Genomic DNA, 19,287 nt, shown 5'->3' with positions numbered 1-19,287 from the left:
ACCACCTATTAAATGGCTTTTTCTTTGTTTGCTATTCAAATATAATAGTATATTTTGAAAAGCAAAAAGAATCTAGATCTAAATTTTTGGAATTAATGTGCACATTTAGAGGAACTGTTGTGAAATGGATTCCTATGGAGCACTGGTGGTGAAGAACCTGCCCTGGGCCAGTGCAGGAGACATAAGAGACACAGGTTCAATCCCTGGGTCGGGAAGATCTCCTGGAGAAGGAAGTGGCAAGCTACTCCATCCAGTATTCTTGCTTGGAGAATCCCGTGGACAGAGGAGCCTGGCAAGCTATACAGTCCACGGGGTCGCAAACTGTCGGACGCGATCGAAGCAATTTAGCACACATGTATTAAACAGATACTTGTGACAACCTCCTGTATAGCTCAGGGAACTATACTCGGTGCCCTGTGGTGACCTGATCAGGAAGGAAATACAAAAAAGAGCGGATCCATGTGTATGTATGACTGATTCACTTTGCTGTACCCCTGAGACTAACACAAAACTGTACATCAAGTCTACTCCAGTAACAGAAGACTCTGGAGAGTCCCTTGGACTGCAAGGAGGTCCAACCAGTCCATCCTAAAGGAAGTCAACCCTGAATATTCACTGGAAGGACTGATGCTGAAGCTGCAATACTCTGGCCACCTGAGGCCAAGAGCATGTTCACTATTGTCATGACTGAAGCTTTTCCAGCTTGTTTTTTTTTTTTTTGTCCCAGAAACCTGCATCCAAAGTGAACTAACCAGCTATCGGTTCAGTCCAGGCGCTCAGTCGTGTCCGAGTCTTGGAGACCCCATGGACTGCAGCACGCCAGGCCTCCCTGTCCATCACCAACTCCTGGACTTTATTCAAACCCATGTCCATCGAGTTGGTGATGCCATCCAACCATCTCACTGTCTGTGTGCCCTTCGCCTCCTGCCTTCAATCTTTCCAAGCATCAGGGTCTTTTTCAGTGAGTCTGCTCTTCCCATCAGGTGGCCAAAGTACTGGAGTTTCAGCTTCAGCATCAGTCCTTCCAGTGAATATTCAGGACTGATTTTCTTTAGGATGGACTGGTTGGATCTCCTTGAAGTCCCAGGGACTCTCAAGAGTCTTCTCCAACATCACAGTTCAAAAGCATCAATTCTTCGGTGCTCAGTTTTCTTTATAGTCCAGCTCTCACATCCATACATGACCACTGGAAAAACCATAGCCTTGACTAGATGGACCTTTGTTGGCAAGGTAATGTCTCTGCTTTTTAATATGCTGTCTAGGTTGGTCATAACTTTTCTTTCAAGGAGCAAGTGTCTTAATTTTGTGGCTGCAGTCACTATCTGCAGTGATTTTGGAGTCCCCCAAAATAGTCTGTCACCGTTTTCATTGTTTCCCCATCTATTTGCCAACCAGCTATAACGAATTTCAATCCCTGTTCTTATCACATTTTCACCAGTTTGGGGGTGTGATAACAGTCACGTTATTGGAAGGCCTGTTGCTGAAGCTGAAGCTCCAATACTCCGGCCACATGATGCGAAGAGCTGACTCATTAACAAAGACCCTGATGCTGGGAAAGACTGAAGGCGGGAGGAGAAGGGGACGACAGAGGATGAGATGGTTGGATGGCATCACCGACTCGATGGACGTGAGTTTGAGCGAGCTCCGGGAGTTGGTGATGGACAGGGAGGCCTGGCGTGCTGCGGTCCATGGGGTCACAAACACTCAGACATAACTTAGAAGGTGAACAACAGCATCCCCACTTTGGCCCCAGTCTCCTGGGAGCGCCAGCCACCGAGAAAGCCACCCAGGAAAACCGGTTTAGAAGCCCAGTTCCCCCTGAGGCCCCAGGGCTTTAAGCGGATTAGAGAGGGAGGGGGACCCCACACCCCTGATCTCGCCGCCCGGTGGGCGGGACCCGGAGCGCTCGGGGCAAGGTCCGGGCCTCCGGGCCGCGCTCCGCCATGGCGCCCACAGCGCAGAGGAGACGCGCCGCGCGCGCCGCCAGGTGCGCGGGCCCTGGGACCCTCTTCTTCCCAGATCCTTCCCCGATCCTGGGGCTGGGGGCGTGCAAACAGGGGGAAAGCGTGGGGAGGGGCGTTTCGGGGAGCGTGGACGGCCCCCCACCACCCCACCAGCCCAAGGCCGGCCTGCGCTTGCGCCTCGGAGTCTCCAAAACGCAGCTGGAAGCCGGCTCGGCTTCCTGGACGCCGGCGGGACGAGAGAGCTGGGTTGGGGGCGTCGCGGCGGGGGCGGAGGGGGACGAGAGAGACCAGAAGGCAAGGGACGCGGGGAGGGGGAGGCGGCGGGGACAAAGCGGGGGCAGGCAGGCCACGCCCCGGTAGAGGTGGCGCAGCCCCTCCCCCGCTCCCCGAAGACTTCCCGTCCCGCCGCAGAGGTCCCCGTCCCCAGGCGCATCCGCGTCGCCTCCAGCCACTCACTAGGGCGCGAGCCTCCCAGGCTCCCTCTTGGAAAAGCGCACGCCCCGGAGCCTCCTTCCAGCCCTCTCTCGCCGCGCGCCCTCCATCGCGAGCGCGGCCGTGCCCCCTCCGTCCCCAAACTAAGACACCCCCTTTCTGCACAGTGACCACCCCCACCCGCCACAAGCGTAGCCGTGCGCCTGAAACCCACTAGGACACAATCGGTCTGCCCCTTGGGCCTACCTTCCGGACTCTTGGCGACCCCCGTGGACTGTATGTAGCCCCGCCAGGCTCCTCTGTCCATGGGATTCTCCACCCAAGAAAACTGCAGTCATTTCCTTGTCCAGAGGATCTTCCCGACCCAGGGATGGAACCCAGGTCTCCAAAGGTCAGGCAGATTCTTTACCTTCTGAGGCACCAAGCAAGCCCCCCAACAAGGCGATAGGCTCTGGATTACTTCCTCTCGCATTGTATCAAAGGCGGCCCTACACTGTCCTCAGTAACTCTTAACAGTCTGGCAGCTCTGTAGCTCTGGGGGCCTACTTTCGGACATGCAGCTTCAAGGGGGAGGGTGTTGTAAGCGTGAACACCACGTAGGGGGTGTATTTAGCATAAGAGTCGAAGGAGAAAAAAATGTGAATTGTGGCTCCTGCAGAGTTAGGCGGCAGAAAAGCAAAGTTTAGTTACACACACGCAGAGTTCGGAGCAGTTAAAGTGAAAAAAAACAAAAAAAAAACACGCCGCCCCCAGTTTCGAGACTGCTTGGCGCATTGGGGCCCAACCTGGGGACGTGGATGGCACCGGGGGGCCCTGCTGGGGACTCGGGCTCCGCTGGAGCTTCTAGGGCCTCAGGACTTGGGGGCGGGGAGAGCCTCGGTAGGTCCACCCCCAGGACCGCCCAAACCTCGGTGGCGCGCGCGCGCACGCCGGGTGCGCCCCCGACGCTCGCTGACCGCGCGCTTTTCAAATCCGCGCAGTGATCATTTGATCAAAACAGCTGTGCTGTCTAGGGTACTTTTAATCCCCTATTGATCCTTTAAAAACGTTAAGTCCCCCTCTGATCCGACCTGGCCCCGCTTCCTTCCCAGCGGAGCCTGGTTCCTCTGACCCTGGGCCCCCGTGACCCTGGGCCCCCCTGACCCTGGGCTCCCCCCACCCGGGGTTCCCCCTACCCTGGGCGGAAGGCAGCTCCGAGGCCCAGAGAAAGGCGTGCCGGTGGTGCAGTGAGAATTAATTACAAAGTAATGCAAGGTGGGGGCCTGGATGAATTCAGTGAAAGAAACTGAATTGGGGCGGATCACGACTTTCAAAAGCAAAAACTAGCGCCTTCAAGTTTTGCGCGGCGCGTGGAATGGATTGGTCAAGCCTTTGGGATAAAAGTATACAAGGGCTGCAGGCCCTTCTCTCTTAAATCCTCATATAAAGGAAGAGCTTCCCAGGTGGCTCAGTGCTCAAGAATCCCTCTGCCAGTGTAGCGAACACCGGTTCAGTCTCTGGGTGGGGAAGACCCCCTGCAGAAGGAAATGACAATGCACTCTAGTTATTCTTGCCTGGAGAATCCCAGGGCCTCCCGTCAGTGGGCTTGCAGAGAGTTGGACTGGACTTACGGAAGGAGCATGCGTGCAGTGGAATGGAAATGCCTGCACCTTCCCCGCAACCTGGTTTGAAAGGCTGACTTTTTCATTCCAAAGGAGACGTTTATTTTGTTTTTGACTTTTTTTTTTTTCTTCTCTCACTCTCTCTCTCTCTCTCTAGGGACTCTGTACATGTGTTGGTCATCATGTGTTTGCTTCTGAGGACTTGCGAATTAAAATCAGCGAATACCTCTAAACCAAATATTCTGCTGATAATGGCGGACGATCTGGGCATTGGAGATCTTGGTTGCTATGGAAACGACACACTAAGGTACGTGAGCTGGGGATGGGGGCGGAGGGGGAGGGCAGTTCTGGGGGTGTGTGTGCATTTTGGATGAACGAAGCAGACTTAAAATCTGCCCTGAAGAAATTAGGAAATTCCTTAAGGCATCAAATTTCCACAGGGAAAGTTACTTTTGGAGCAAAAGAGTTATACACCTTTCTGAGGGGGAGAGAGCGCAAGGGACTTCGGAGGGAAAGAAGGAGAGTTAGAGGGAAATCTGAGACTAATAAGGTGAGAAGAATTTCTAAGATCAGGCGAGTGACGCTGAAGCTCCAGTACTTTGGCCATCTAATACGAACAGCCGACTCACTGGAAAAGACCCTGATGCGGGCAAGGATTGAAGGCAGGAGGAGAAGGGGACGACAGAGGATGAGATGGTTGGATGGCATCACTGACTCGATGGACATGAGTTTGAGCAAACTCCGGGAGATGGTGATGGACAGGGAGGCCTGGTGTGCTGCAGTCCATGGGGTCGCAGAGTCAGACATGACTGAGCATGCGTGGAAAACTTTTTTGGATTGCATGTGCATGGTACCATCAGCCACCACCTCGGAACAGAAGTTTTAGGAACTGCCTCTGCAGATATGTGTGTGTGTGTGTATGTGTGAGTCGTTCAGTCGTGTCCAACTCTGCGACCTCATGGACTGTAGCCCACCAGGCTTCTCTGTCGATAGGACTTCCCAGGCAAGAATACTGGAGTGGGTGGCCATTTCCTTCCCCAGGAGATCTTCCCTATGCAGGAATTGAACCTGGTTATTCTAAATTGCAGGCAGGTTTCTTTACCATCTGAGCCACCAGGGAAGTCCGGCAGGGGACAAAATGCAACTAAACCTAAAGCAAAGGAAGTTCCTCAAATAGAGAACTCATCCGTATACCTTTCAGCGTGGGGACCCGACCCAGCTCGCTCGACCCATCCTAACGGTGACCTTTGCGTGCTTTGCCCAGGACACCAAACATCGACCGGCTTGCGGAGGAAGGTGTGATGCTCACCCAGCACCTGGCAGCCGCCCCGCTCTGCACCCCGAGCAGGGCCGCCTTCCTCACAGGGAGACACGCCTTCAGATCAGGTCAGTGTTGTGGGGGCGCCTGGGGAAAGGGCTGGCCTCGTCCGCCCATTGACTGTCCTTAAAAATGGGGTGGTGGCCATCTCCCGGATTTAGCCCAAGTTCATGTCCATTGCATCAGTGAAGAGTATATTTCCCAGTGAGAACCCCATGAACTACTGTATAAAAAGACAAGGAGACTTTGATACAAATTAAAAAAAGGCTAACACAAAATACAAACAAAAAGAATTAGGTGGTAGGACTTCCCTGGTGGTCCAGAGGTTGAGACTCCATGCTCTTCCACTGCACGGGGCATGGGTTCAATCCTTGGTCAGGGAACTAGATCCCTCATGCCATAACTAAGACCCTGCACAGCCAAATATATATATATTTCTTAAAAAAAAAAAAAAGAATCAGGCAGTGGGTCTTCCCTGGCAGCCCACTGCTTGGGACACTGCTTCCAATGCAGGGAGCATGGGTTTGATCCCCGTTCAAAGGACTAGATGCCATGTGCCACTACTCAGATCCTGAACAGCCAAATAAATATATATATTTAAAAAAAAAGAAAAAAGAATCAGGTAGTGGGACTTCCCTGGTGGTCCAGTGATTGAGACTCTGAGCTTCCAATGCAGGAGCATGGGTTTGATCCCTGGTCTGGGAACTAAGATCCCGAAAATAGCCAAAAAAGAAAAAGAAATCAGGTGCCAATGGTTGATAGATGGTTAAAATACACTCTGAAAATTCACTTTCCTGGAATTATGTAAATATTGTGCTTTGGTGCTGCCAAGTTGCTCAGTCATCCCCGGACTCTTTGCGACCCCAGGGACTGTGGCCCGCCAGGCTCCTCTGTCCATGGGATTTTCCAGCCAGGAGTACTGGAGTTGGTTGCCATTTCCTTCTCCAGGGGATCTTCCCAACCTAGGGATCGAACCCCCGTCTCCTCCATTGCAGGCAGTTTCTTTACCATCTGAGCCACCAAGAAAGCTCTGTAATTACTGAGAATTCAGAAAGCTGAAAGTCTTCAAGGTAACTGATTGTATTCCATGTTGTTTGTCCAGAACCTTTGAGTCAGTCTTGAGGTCAAGGTGCGATTTCAGATGGTTCCTCACAGCTGAGGGAGACAGGGTTGTCCGCGGTGAAGAACCTCAGTCCCCACGTACTTCCGGGAAGTACCGTACTTCCGGCCGTTTACCGGAAACCAACATTTCCTCTCGGCTCTGCTCAACTCCGCAGGCATGGACGCCACGGACGGCTACCGGGCCCTGCAGTGGAACGCGGGCTCGGGGGGACTCCCGCAGAATGAAACCACGTTTGCGAGGATCCTTCAGCGGCAAGGGTACACCACCGGCCTCATCGGTATGTGGTGACGTGTATATTTTTCTGCTTTCTTTGAGTGACGGTGAAGGTCAGGGATCACAAGACCCTATGTTCCTAGAAAACATTGAAACGTCAGAACCCAGATTTAGTTCCTGGTTCCTCTCATGTCTCTTGAATGGTTCACCATATTGGAATTGAAGAGTCTTTTCTTTTTTTTTAACCTAGTGATTTTCTTTTATTTTAATAATATTCATCCTTATTTTCTTTTTTTCCTAGACTTTTTTTTTTTAAGGATAGTTATTTTACAATGTTGTCTTGATCTCTGCTTTACAATGAAGTCTATCAGCCATGAAGAATGCTCCCCCTTGAGCCTCCCGCTCACCGCCACCCCACCACATCCACCCCTCTAGGTCATCACAGAGCCCCGAGCTGAGCCCCCTGTGCTATATAGCAGCTTCCCACTATCTATCTATTTTACGCATGGTCGTGTATAGATGTCGGTGCTGCGCTCTCAGTTCGTCCCACCATCTCCTTCCCCTGCTGTGTCCACTAGTCCTTTCTCCACACCCTCGTCTTTATTCCTGCCCAGCGAATAGGTTCATCTGTTCCGTCTTTCTAAATTCCATACACATGCGTTAACATACCATACTTGTTTTTCTTTTTCTGACTTACTTTACTCTGTATAGCAGGTTCTAGGTTATTCCACCCTCACTACCAGTCACTCAAATTCATTCTTTTTTATGGCTGAGTAATATTCCATTGTATATATGTACCACATCTGTATCCATTCATCTCTCATTTAGGTTGTTTCTGTGTCTTGGCTATTGTAAATAGTGCTGCAGGGAACATTGGAGTAGATCTTCCATGTAGCTCACATGGTACAGAATCTGCCTGTAATGCAGGAGACCTGGGTTCAATCCCTGGGTCAGGAAGATTCTCTGGAGAAGGGAATGGCAATCCACTCCAGTATTCTTGCCTGGAGAATCCCATGGACCGAGGAGCCTGACGGGCTGCAGTTCGTGGGGTTGCAAAGAGTCAGACATGACTGAGCAACTAACCCACCCACTTGAACACTGGAGTATGTGAGTCTTTTTCAATTATGGTTTTCTCAGGGAGTCCTTGTAATTTTAAAATCTTTCTCCATTAGCCTCTTTGCTGGAGCAGTTCATCTTTTCTTCACAGCATTGGTCAGAATCTTCTAGACATTATATTGGTTTAAACGGCCATACCCCATCTCAAAACTCAGTGTTAAAACATCAGATGGTGGAGAGCTTTGGAGGTGGGATTCTTCCGTATGGTTTTGTTCTTTATTTATCCTCACCGCAGCCCACTGGTTTTGTTTCCTTAAATGTAAAAGGGCAGATTCCTGGGTTGGGAACCGGGACAGACTCTTACAGGTTCTGAAGATAGCTTGTGAGTCGTGGGGAGACCAAGGGAACAAGTGTCACTTCTCCACCTGAAATTTTGGGCAACTGTAGCCCGCCAGGCTCCTCTGTCCATGGGATTCTCCAGGCAGGAATATTGGAGTGAGTTGCCTTTTCCTATTCCAGGAGATTTCCCAAACCCAAGGACTGACCCCGCATCTCTTGTGTCTCCTGCACTGGCAGGCAGATCCTTTACCACGGAGACACCTAGGAAGCCCCTACTGCTTTTTGTGTGTTGTCGTGCAGTTGCTTAGTCATATCTGACTCTCTGCGACCCCACAGACTGCAGCACGCCAGGCTTCCCTGTCCTTCACTGTCTCCTGCAGTTTGCTCAAACTCATGACCACTGAGTTGGTGATGAACCTCCAAATTACCCTCAGAAGGTCATTTCAGGCAGAGTCCCTTATACATACACTTTTTTTTTTATGTTTCCTTCTTTTTTTTTAAGTTCTTGCTTCCATCTTCAGGAAAATGGCATCAGGGTGTAAACTGTGCCTCGCGCACCGACCACTGCCACCACCCTCTGCACCACGGCTTCGACTATTTCTATGGCATGCCCTTCACGCTGGTCAATGACTGCCACCCAGACAGGCCCCCACAAGTGGACGCGGGCTTGAGGGCCAAGCTGTGGCTTTACACCCAGATCATGGCCCTGGGCATGTTGACCATCGTGGCCGGCAAAGCCTGCAGGCTGATCTCCGTTTCCTGGAAACTAGTCTTGAGTGTGGCCACCCTGGTCCTCCTGTTTTTCACGTCCTGGTACGCCAGCTTTGGCTTCGTCCGCCGCTGGAACTGCATCCTGATGAGAAACCACGAAGTCACCGAGCAGCCCATGGTTTTGGAAAGAGCCGCGGGCCTCGTGCTTGAGGAAGCCGTTTCCTTTATTGCAAGGTAATGGCGCCGTGCCCTTGGAAGTCGGAGGTGAGTTCTCGGTGCATCTGAGTCTCTTTACCACCGGTGGGGATCTGCCAGCTCTGTGAGCATGTGTTTGTGTGTGTGTGTCTTAGCCACTCAGTCGTGTCCGACTCTTTGCAACCCCGTGGACTATAGCCCGCCAGGCTCCTCTGTCCGTGGGATTCTGCAGGCAAGAATACCGGACTGGGTTGCCATTTCCTCCTCCATGGGATCTACCCGATCCAAGGATCGAACCTGGGTCTCCCGCTCTGGCAGCTGGATTCTTTACCACTGAGCCACTTGGGATGTCTAGAATACTGTAGAGCAACTTAAAAGAGTAAGGGGGCTGTGGGTGCTGGTACGGAAATGTAGCTGACACGAGCCTATGGGGCGTTTCTGGGACAGACCCTGACCCCTCTCCGCTGCCCCAGCTCCTGTCTGAAGTAGTTAGATCATAGCGTCTGATGCAGACTTCTCCAGTTGTTTTACAGGTGCTAAAACCCCCAGCAAACGGCAGATGTCAACTACTTGATGACCACGAGCCTTCAGTCTCCACTTTGAAGTCCTGGATCAAAGAGACGCTCTTATAACCGAAGGATGTTTTCTCCTCTTTCAGAAATAAGCGTGGTCCATTCCTGCTCTTTGTGTCTCTGCTGCATGTCCATATCCCCCTGGTGACCACAGAAAGGTTCCTTGGGAAAAGTCAGCATGGCTTGTACGGCGACAACGTGGAGGAGATGGACTGGCTCGTGGGTAAGTCAGCTCACGGCCAGGCTTCGTTAGCTCCTGGCCTTCCCTTGATGGCGTGGTGACAGGTGGGTGACCTCCCCAGGAGCCAGCCTTCAGTAAAGAGTCAAAGACAAAGAGGAAGATTCTCCCATATCATCCACAGACTCCTTCTGCCTTTCCGATTTCTTCTGTCTACTTTTGCGCAAAGGCGTCCTTCTAAAGTCTATGATTGAACGCCATCACGCCAGGACTTCCCTGCCTGTCCAGTGGTTACAACTTCACCTTCCAGTGCAGGGGGTGTGGGTTCGATCCCTGATTGGGGAGCTGAGATCCCACTTGCCTCGTGGCCAAAAAACCAAACATAAAACAGAAACCGTATGGTACTACATTCAATAAAGAGCTTAAAAATTCAATGTTAGTTGCTCAGTTGTGTCTGACTGTTGGCGACCCCGTGGACTACAGCCCGCCAGGCTCCTCTGTCCGTGGGATTCTCCAGGCAAGAATACTGGAGTGGGTTGCCATGCCCTCCTCCAGGGGATCTTCCCAACCCAGGGATCGAACCCGTGTTGCCTGTGTTGGCAGGCGGGTGGCTTCTTTTACCACTGAGCCACCTGGGAAACCCTCAGAAAGCAGACGTCGTGTTGAATTCTCAGGTGCTGTTTCATTACGTCGCCCTGAAATTCTCCGTCTTTCCTAAAGGGGAGATTCTGAACGCTGTTGAAGAACACGGTCTGAAAAACACGACTCTCACGTACTTCACCTCTGATCACGGGGGACACTTGGAGGCGAGAGACGGACACGTCCAGCTGGGCGGGTGGAACGGGATATACAGAGGTAAGGCCCACAGGCACTGGGGTTCCAGGATAAAACCTTGGTACTTTTAAATATCTGACATGAGGGACTTCCCTGATGGTGCACTGGTTAAGACTGCACTTGCATTGCAGGGGGCATGGGTTCGATCCCTGGTCAAGGAACTAAGATCCCACATGCCTTTCAGCATGGCCAAAAAAACGTTTAGAAATAAAATGAATAAAGTAAAATTTGATACGGTCCATCTGAATTATTCTGGAGAAGGAAACGGCAACGCACTCTAGTATTCTCGCCTGGAGCATCCCCTGGACAGAGGAGCCTGCTGGGCTACAGTCCGTGTGTGCCTGCTCAGCCACTCAGTCGTGTCTGACTCTTTGCAGCCCCACAGACTGCAGCCCGTCAGGCTCCTCTGGCCATGGGATGCTCCAGACGAGAATACTGGAGTGGGTTGCATGCCCTCCTCCAGGGGATCTTCCCAGCCCAGGGATCAAACCAACGTCTCTTGCATCTCCTGCCTTGGCAGGTGGGTGCTTTACCACTAGTGCCAGTGGGCTACAGCGGTGGGGTGGCAAAGAGTCGGACACCACTCAGCGACTGAGCGGACACACTGGATACAGACACAGGTACATCCAGGTGTGTGTCTAGGCTGGAGCATCTCCTGAGAACGCAATGGTGTCCTTCCCTTGCAGGTGGCAAAGGCATGGCTGGCTGGGAAGGCGGGATCCGGGTCCCGGGGATATTCCGGTGGCCCGGGGTCCTGCCGGCTGGCCGCGTGATCCACGAGCCCACCAGCCTGATGGACGTCTTCCCCACTGTGGTCCAGCTGGCGGGCGGCCAGGTGCCCCAGGACAGGTACACTCCTCCCTGCATCCCGAGAGAGCCCCCTGCCCTCGTCCATATTTTTGCAGAAAACATTCTACAATAGGAGAACATTTAAAATAGTCTCCCATGTAGCGGACAGGCTGATGTGAAATGACCATACCCAGGAAAACAAGGCTAAACGAACTATTGGGTCCAGTGTACTTGTTTTGTTGTTTTTTGGCAAGAGTTTACGTTTCGGCATCACAATCCGGAGATCCAGTTGTCAGAATGCGACATCTGCTATTAATCTTCTGAAATGCAATCTTGCCCACGTGTTGGTGTGGCTATGAAAATTTAAATTTTTTTTTTTTTAAGTTTATTTTATTTATTTTTAGGCTGTGCCACACAGCATGTGGGATCTTAGTTCCCCAGCCAGGGATCGAACCTGTGTCTGTCTTGCACTGAAAGTTCAGGGTCTTAACCTTGCTGGACCACCAGGGAACTCCCTTGAAACTATGATTTAAAAATGATTATGTACCTCGATACACACCCAAAAAGTCCCTCTCATACATGAGACAAAATTGAAGTAAATATTTTGATACAAGATTGGATTTTACTTTGTTTAGGATAGCCAATAAGGACTTCCCTAGAGCTCCGGTGGTGAGGAATCCATGTTTCCACCCGCAGGGGGCATGGGTTCGATCCCTGCTTGGGGAACGAGGGTTCTACCTGTCACCGCCCCCCCCCAAAAAAACCTGAAAAAAATATAACCAATAAATATTTGTGTATGATGGATAATAATATAAGGTACTTTATCCCCTAGTTCTTACTGCAAAAAAAAGAGACATCTTATTAATTGGTTAGTTTAGTATTATTTTTAGTTCAGCAGGTTTCTCTGGAGAGAGAGAACCGGCAGTACATATGGAGGTATTTGTGTGTGTGTGTAAGTAGAAAGGGCTCCACTAGTGGCTCAGATGGTAAAGAATCCGCCTGCAATGCAGGAGACCCAGGTTCAATCTCTGGGTTGAGAAGATCCCCTGGAGGAGAACATGGCCACTCACTCCAGTATTCTTGCCTGGAGAATTCCACGGACAGAGGACACTGGCAAGCTATAGTCTGTGGCGTTGAATAAGACATTTATCATAAGGAATTGGCTCACGCAGTGATAAGAGATCGGCAAATTGAAATTTGATGTTGGGAAGGCTGCAAGAGGCAAATTCAGGAGAATTTCTGTATCATTGTGTTGAGGAGAGTTTCCTCTTCTCCAGGAAACCTCAGATTTGTTCTTGAGAGCCTTCAGCTGATTGGACCAGGCTCACCCTCCTTACCCGGGGCGATCTGCTTTACTCAAAGCCTTGCTGATTGTAGATGTTAACCTCACCTACTATATATAAAATAGATAACCAACAAGGCCTTGCTCTACTTAGCACAAGGAGCAGTGCTCACTGCTCTGTAATTGCCTTAATAGGACAAGAATCTGAAAAAGAAGAGATACATGTTTTATGTGTCACTGATTCACTTTGCCATATACCTAAAACTATCGCAATGTTGTTTATCAACTATATTCCAATAGGAGATAAAAATTCAAAAATATATCCATAAAATGAAACATATAAATCAAAGGTTTCTGCTGCCCTAGACTTCCGCCTAGGGGCACGGGCAGCCCAGCTGGAATTTAAGAAGGCTTGGTGTTAATATCTGCGGTCAGAGTGGTGCGTGTTGTATCTTTGTGTCTTCTATTTATGATGTGCTACATGCAATCTGGGCAGCCTCGGGGAGATGGGGCGTGTCTGACCCACTGTTTGTTATCTGGGGTCCTGGCAGCCTTGGGGTTTCGAAAGTCCCAGGTCCACAATGCAGCCCGCACAGCCTCAGTCTCAGTCCCTCCTGTGGTCTCTTCCCTGAATCAGGGTGATCGACGGCCGGAGCCTGCTGCCCCTGCTGCGAGGAGATGCTGAGCGCTCGGCACACGAGTTCCTGTTTCATTACTGCGGGCAGTATCTCCACGCCGCCCGCTGGCATGAGAAGGACAGTGAGTACACGCCTCCCCATGACTCGGCGGGTGCTGGTCTTAGTCAGGGTCCTCCAGAGAAATGGAACCCAGAGGATGCGTGGGTGCCCGGGTGGATGGGTGGGTGGATGGATAGATGATAGACGGACGGATGGATAGGCTGATGGGTGAATCGGTGGATGGATACACAGACTGATGGATGAATGAGTGGATAGATAGATGAGTAGATAGATAGATGGGTAGGTGGATGGATAGATGATGGATGGATGGATTCATAGACGATGGATGGATAGACCAATGGATGGGTGGATGGATGATGGATGGATGGATACATAGACTGATGGATGAATGGGTAGACAGATGGATGGGTGGGTTGATGGATGATGGATGGATGTGTAGAGGGATGGATAAGGTATGGATGCATGGATACATAGATGATGGATGGATAGATGGGTGGATGGATGGGTGGATATATTGATGAATCTATAGATGGATGGACGGATGTATGGTTGGGTAGATGGATGAGAGGATGGACAGATTCATAGCTGAATGGGTGGGTGGATGGATGTGTAGAGGGATGGATAAGGGATGGAGCATGGATACATAGATGATGGACAGATATAGATGGATGGGTGGATGGATGCATGGATTGATAAGTGGATAGATGGATAGGTGGGTGGATGGATGGATAGAACGGTGGTAGGTAAATAGATATATAATAGATGGAAAAGATGACATGATAGGTGAATAGATAGAGAGGTAGATATACAGAGATAATTGATGAATAGGTTGATAATAAATAGTTTAGATATACAGAGGGGCTTCCCTGGTGGCTCAGCTGGTAAAGAATCTGCCCCGCAATGCGGGAGACCTGGGTTCGCTCCCTGGGTCAGGAAGAGCCCCTGGAGGAGGGCATGGCAACCCACTTCAGTATTCTTGCCTGGAGAATCCCATGGACAGACGAGCCTGGCGGGCTACAGTCCATGGGGTCGCAAACAGTCAGGCACGGCTACATATAGAGGACACAGCTGCACATAGAGGAAAAGATACAGGTGGATAACAGAGAGCTGACGGATGAGAGAAGACAGAAAGGTGAGCGATGAGAGATGCAGGTGTCCGCGCAGCTGACGGGGACCGACTCCGTTTGCACCCAGGCGGAAGGCTCTGGAAGGTCCATTACACCACGCCCCGCTTCCACCCCGAGGGCGCGGGGGCCTGCCACGGCCGCGGCGCGTGCCCCTGCTCGGGGCCCGGCGTGACCCACCACGACCCGCCCGTGCTCTTCGACCTGTCCGCGGACCCGTCCGAGGCCCGGCCCCTGTCTCCTGGCGCCGGGCCCGTGTACCGCAAGGCTGTGGCCCGCCTGGGCCGGGCGGTCCAAGAGCACCGCAGATCCGTGAGCGCGGTGCCAGCGCAGTTCTCCTTCTGGCACGTGGCCTGGAAGCCGTGGCTGCAGCCCTGCTGCGGGCCCTTCCCGTTCTGCGCGTGCTCCTGGGACGCGGACCCGGGGGCGACCTGACCTCGCTGCTCCCAAGGTTACAGCACGGGGTGGGCGAGGAGGCAGGGAGAACGGGACTCGCCTGTGCTGTCGGGAGTGGAGAACTGCAGCAGCCGCTGCGGGCAACGGGGTGGAGGGTCCTCCAACCACCAAAAAATGGAACTATCCTTGGATGTCATAATCCCACCCCTGCGTGTGTGTGTGTGTGTGTGTGTGTGTGTGTGTGTGTTTGTGAGTAGCTCGGTCGTGTCCAACTCTATGTGACCCCATGGACTGCAGCCCTCTAGGCTCCTCTGTCCGTGGGATTCTCCGGGCAAGAACACTGGAGTGGGTTGCCATCTCCTCCTCCAGGGGATCTTCCCGACCCAGGGATCGAACCCAGATCTGCACTGCAGGCGGATTCTTTACCGTCTGAGCCCCCAGGGAAGCCCTGGGTATTTCTCTGCAGGAGATGAAATCAGGATGTTGAAAACTTATTTGCACCTCTGTGTTCACCAGAGTGCTATTCACAATAGCCAAGATTGGAAACAACCCAAGTGTGTTATCAAAGGATGAATGAATAAAGAAAATATATATACACACGCACGCTCATGCTCTTTGTGACCCCATGGATTGTAGCCCACCAGGCTCCTCTGTCCATGGGATTCTCTAGGCAAGGATACTGGAGTGGGTTGCCATGCCCTCCTCCAGGGGATCTTCTTGACCCAGGGGTTGAACCCGGGTGTCTTGCATTGGCAGGCAGGTTCTGTACCACTGAGCCACCTGTGAAGCCCATACACATACCCCACACACACACAATGGAATATTATTTGGCCATAAAAAAGAAATCTTTTCACTTGCAGCAACGGGCTTCCCTGGTGGCCCTGCCTCCACTGTGGGAGAGCTGAGTTCAGTCCCTGGGTGGGGAAGACCCCCTGGAAGAGGGCATGGCAACCCGCTCCAGGATTCTTGCCTGGAGAATCCCCTGGACGGAGGGGCCTGGTGGGCTACAGTCCACGGGGGTCGAAAAGAGTCAGACACGACTGGGTGACTGAGCAGACAATAGGTGAACCTTGAGGGCATTATGCTAAGTGGAATAAGTCCGGCAGAGAAAGACAACTATCTTAGGATCTCACGTATATGTGGAATTAAAGACAATAAAGGTATAGCTGCAGAGAGCAGACTGCTGTTTCTCACACACTGCGGAGGGGGTGGTGATGGGGAGACGCTGGACAGACTTCCAGCTATAAGATGGGTAAGTAGTTCCTTGTTGAAAACCTCTTAACTTTCATGCCACCTATAAAACCAAGGAATCAAACGAGAATGCTTCTAATTTAGAGGTTCCGCCTGGCTTTGCTGAACACTGTATTTTTTTTTAAAGATATTCTTTTAACGTGGACCATTTTTAAGGTCTTTATTGAATTTGTTCCAGTACTGCTTCTGTTTTATGTTTTGGTTCTTTGACCCCGAGGCATGTGAGAATCTTAGCTCCCCAACCAGGGATCTTAACCACTGAACCACCAGGAAGTCCCTGTATTTCTTTAAAAACAAAACATTTTTTAAAGTTTATGAATTTTCACCTTCTTTGGGTTTTTTCTTCTTTTCCTCCTTTACAACTTTCTGAGGCACTCCTTGTGAATTACATTCAGTTTGAGTCACACACCCCACCCCCCCCACCCCCCACCCCCCGCCCCCGCCTCCGCTGGAAAACAGTCTTTAACTCCAGCAGCTTTTAAATGTTACGCATTTCCATGGTAATCTGTGGTAAAACTAATTCTGAGAATAAACAAGCGTTTTCTCAGTAGGTGGCTGCCTGGCAGGAAAGCAGGTAAAGACCCCCCCAGGAGAAGGGGGCTTCCCCTGCAGACCCCAAGTGCAGAGAAAACAGCCTTGAGCCCCAGGAGTGTGGAAGGCTGGGAGGGGTCGCCGGGACTTGGGGCGGGGAGCTGATGCAGGGCTGAACTGAACAAACTCGATCTTTGTCTCCCAGGCGCCTGTAAGTCTGGTCTTTTAACTCTGGGCAAGGGGATTTACTGTGATCGGGTCAAAGTTCACGAGTGGCCCCCGAGGACCCTAGAGTCTGCCTCTTAAGAGTTTCCATGGTTACAACTGGCCCAACCGGTTAGGCAGCCGGCCCCTCCCCCCCAGTGTCTGAGTGTGTCTCCAGTGGTGACAGGCATATATATGTATTCAGTTCTGTTCAGTCGCTCAGTCGTGTCTGACTCTCTGTGACCCCATGAACTGCAGGACCCCAGGCCTCCCTGTCCATCACCAACTCCCTGAGCCTACTCAAACTCACGTCCATCGAGTCGGTGATGCCATCCAACCATCTCCTCCTCTGCCGTCCCCTTCTCCTCCCGCCTTCAGTCTTTCCCAGCGTCAGGGTCTTTTCCAGTGAGCCAGCTCTTCACATCAGCACGCGGCAGCAGTTATCTGTCGACATGTATCTTTCTGCCTACGGACGTCCGGTGGTTTCAGCACCGTTTGTGGAAAAGACCATCCTTTCTCTGTGGCCTGGCCTCTGCGGTTGGTCGAACCCTTGCCTTCGTGTATGGGGAACAGTGATGTCGGAGGTGGGTGGTCTCCGGGTTAGACATTTACGACTGGCCTCCTGTGTGCATTTCGTGGGGCCGGAAGACGTGGGCTTCAGGCTGGAAACTTAAAACCAGCGTCCTGTGTGCTTTTCCCGGGATAACGAGATAGGCAGGGCTCCGGTGGAGGGATTTACAGTTTCGGCCTCAGAAACGGGGTAACTCGCAGTGTTTGCCCCTTGTAAACATCTCAAGGTTAAGAGTCAAGGCAAAAGGGCAAAGAGGGACAAAACCCTGAGTGACTAAAGGGTTAAGGGATCTCTGTTCGCCCCTCTTTTGGGACAAGCGAAACACTACACGTGCTCAGGAAGTCTCCTTGTGGGGGGGTCCAAAGTCAGGGGGTCAGGCCAGACCGTAATGAGTCTTGCTCCTCCCAGAAGCCTTCACTTCGAGATCCATCTTGCCTGAGGGGGGCGTGTGCACACCCCAGGGGTTGGTCAGGTGTGGGAAAAGAAAGCAGATAATTGGCCTGAAGGAAGACAAAGACCCAGCAGAACCGCCTTACATAAATAACTGAACTCTGTACCTGGCTCCTCCTCTCTGGGCAGGGGAGACCACCCACACCCTCTGTCTCTCCTTGAGCATCTCTGTCCTGCTTCTGTCATCACTAAACGAACCATTTCTCCACGTGTTCCCTCACTTGTTACGTTGTTTCCAATAAGAAATTTTATGCCTGCATTTACAGTTTCTGCCTCCGAGATAAACGCATTTTTCACTAGGGGCAAAGTTCCAGCGAGAAACAGCTTCTAGCCTCGTAGCCCTTGCGGGTGTGTTGGCTAGGATTCCTGGTTCTCATGCAGGTTGCCCATCTCTGGGCAGGGAATGAAGATCTCGCTTGCCTTGGGTGTGTGGTCAAGTCACTTCAGTCGTGTCTGACTCTTTGCGACCCTGTGGACTGCGGCCCGCCAGACTCCTCTGTCCGTGGGGATTCTCCAGGCAAGAGTGCTGGAGTGGGTTGCCATGCCCTCCTCCGAGGGATCTTCCTGACCCAGGGATCGAACCCATGTCTCCTGCGGCTCCTGCGTTGAAGGTGGATTCTTTACCGCTGACCCACTGGGGAAGCCCACTGCTGCCTTGATGAGATCAGTAATACATGCCCACACTCAGGGTATTGAAAGATTAAATGATTGGGACATCACGCACTTACTCTGCAATACTGGGAGTTTTCTATACTGGTCTCTGACCACTACTGAAACCTGGAAAGTCTATAAAAGGTTTCCTGGAGGAGGACATGGTCTTGATGAAAAGCTAAGATCTGACAAGCTTACAGAGAGTGGCTGTATTAGTTTCCTGGACGGATTATAGCAAGTGATCACGAACCAAGGGGACTTAAAAAACAACAGACATCCATCGTCCCCCAGCACTGGAGACCAGAAGTCTGAGGTCAAGGGGTCCCAGGGCTGGGCTCCCTGCAGAGTCTCCAGGGGAGGGTCCTTCCCGCCTCTTCCGGCTTCTGGGGGCTCCGGGCGGCCGTCCCTGGGCGGGTGGCCGCCTCCCTCCCGTCTCCGCCTCCGTCTCCACGTGGCTTCTCCTCTGTGTCCACGGCTCTCCTCTTCCGTCTTACCTAAGGACAGCTTATACAAGGCTTTGAAAACCAAGCAGTACCAGGCTTTCTTCAAAACTTGTTTTCCTACCATTTTCTTTTCTGTTTTTTCCCCCTCAAGCTGCCATGGTTATATTTTTACAAACGTCTTGCAGAGACTCCTGGTTCCTTGAACAGTAAATAATCAAAAAATAGTTCTTGAATGCATTAGTACATGACTCATTCCAAGAACTTGAAAGGCCGCGGAGGAGGGTAAAAATGTCCTTGAGAAATTGCTCTAAAAGGGCACGTCTCTCAATATTTGCTACAAACGCCTCGGCCTGAGAAAATA

General features: G+C 51.6%; 2 protein-coding genes across 5 annotated transcripts in view; one reads left to right on the top strand and one right to left on the bottom strand.

Moving 5' to 3' along the window:
• The window catches only part of LOC145537836 (arylsulfatase H), a 55,283-nt gene extending 52,004 nt beyond the window's left edge, over positions 1-3,279 (bottom strand). For 2 of the 4 annotated variants that reach the window (XM_081568747.1, XM_081568746.1), the window contains exon 1: positions 2,643-3,279. The gene's annotated coding sequence lies outside the window, so the exon portion shown is untranslated. The remainder of the gene's footprint in view (positions 1-2,642) is intronic. The other 2 variants (XR_014076447.1, XM_081568748.1) reach the window with 2 other exon arrangements.
• On the top strand, positions 1,909-15,424 carry LOC145537835 (arylsulfatase D-like). Its single transcript, XM_081568745.1, has 10 exons — positions 1,909-1,987; positions 4,155-4,304; positions 5,262-5,383; positions 6,593-6,715; positions 8,568-8,991; positions 9,611-9,747; positions 10,423-10,557; positions 11,223-11,385; positions 13,245-13,366; positions 14,500-15,424. Exons 1-10 carry the CDS (start codon positions 1,944-1,946, stop codon positions 14,862-14,864), a joined length of 1,785 nt encoding a protein of 594 aa, XP_081424871.1. The 5' UTR covers positions 1,909-1,943; the 3' UTR covers positions 14,865-15,424.
• The last annotated feature ends 3,863 nt before the right edge of the window (positions 15,425-19,287 follow it).

This window comes from Giraffa tippelskirchi, chromosome Y (genome assembly GCF_054371585.1).
Source record: "Giraffa tippelskirchi isolate mGirTip1 chromosome Y, T2T-mGirTip1v1.2.pri, whole genome shotgun sequence".
In the NCBI taxonomy this organism is placed as follows: Eukaryota; Metazoa; Chordata; class Mammalia; order Artiodactyla; family Giraffidae; genus Giraffa; species Giraffa tippelskirchi.
The sequence above is the reverse complement of the archived record's forward strand: the minus strand, read 5'-3'. Positions and strand labels throughout refer to the sequence as shown.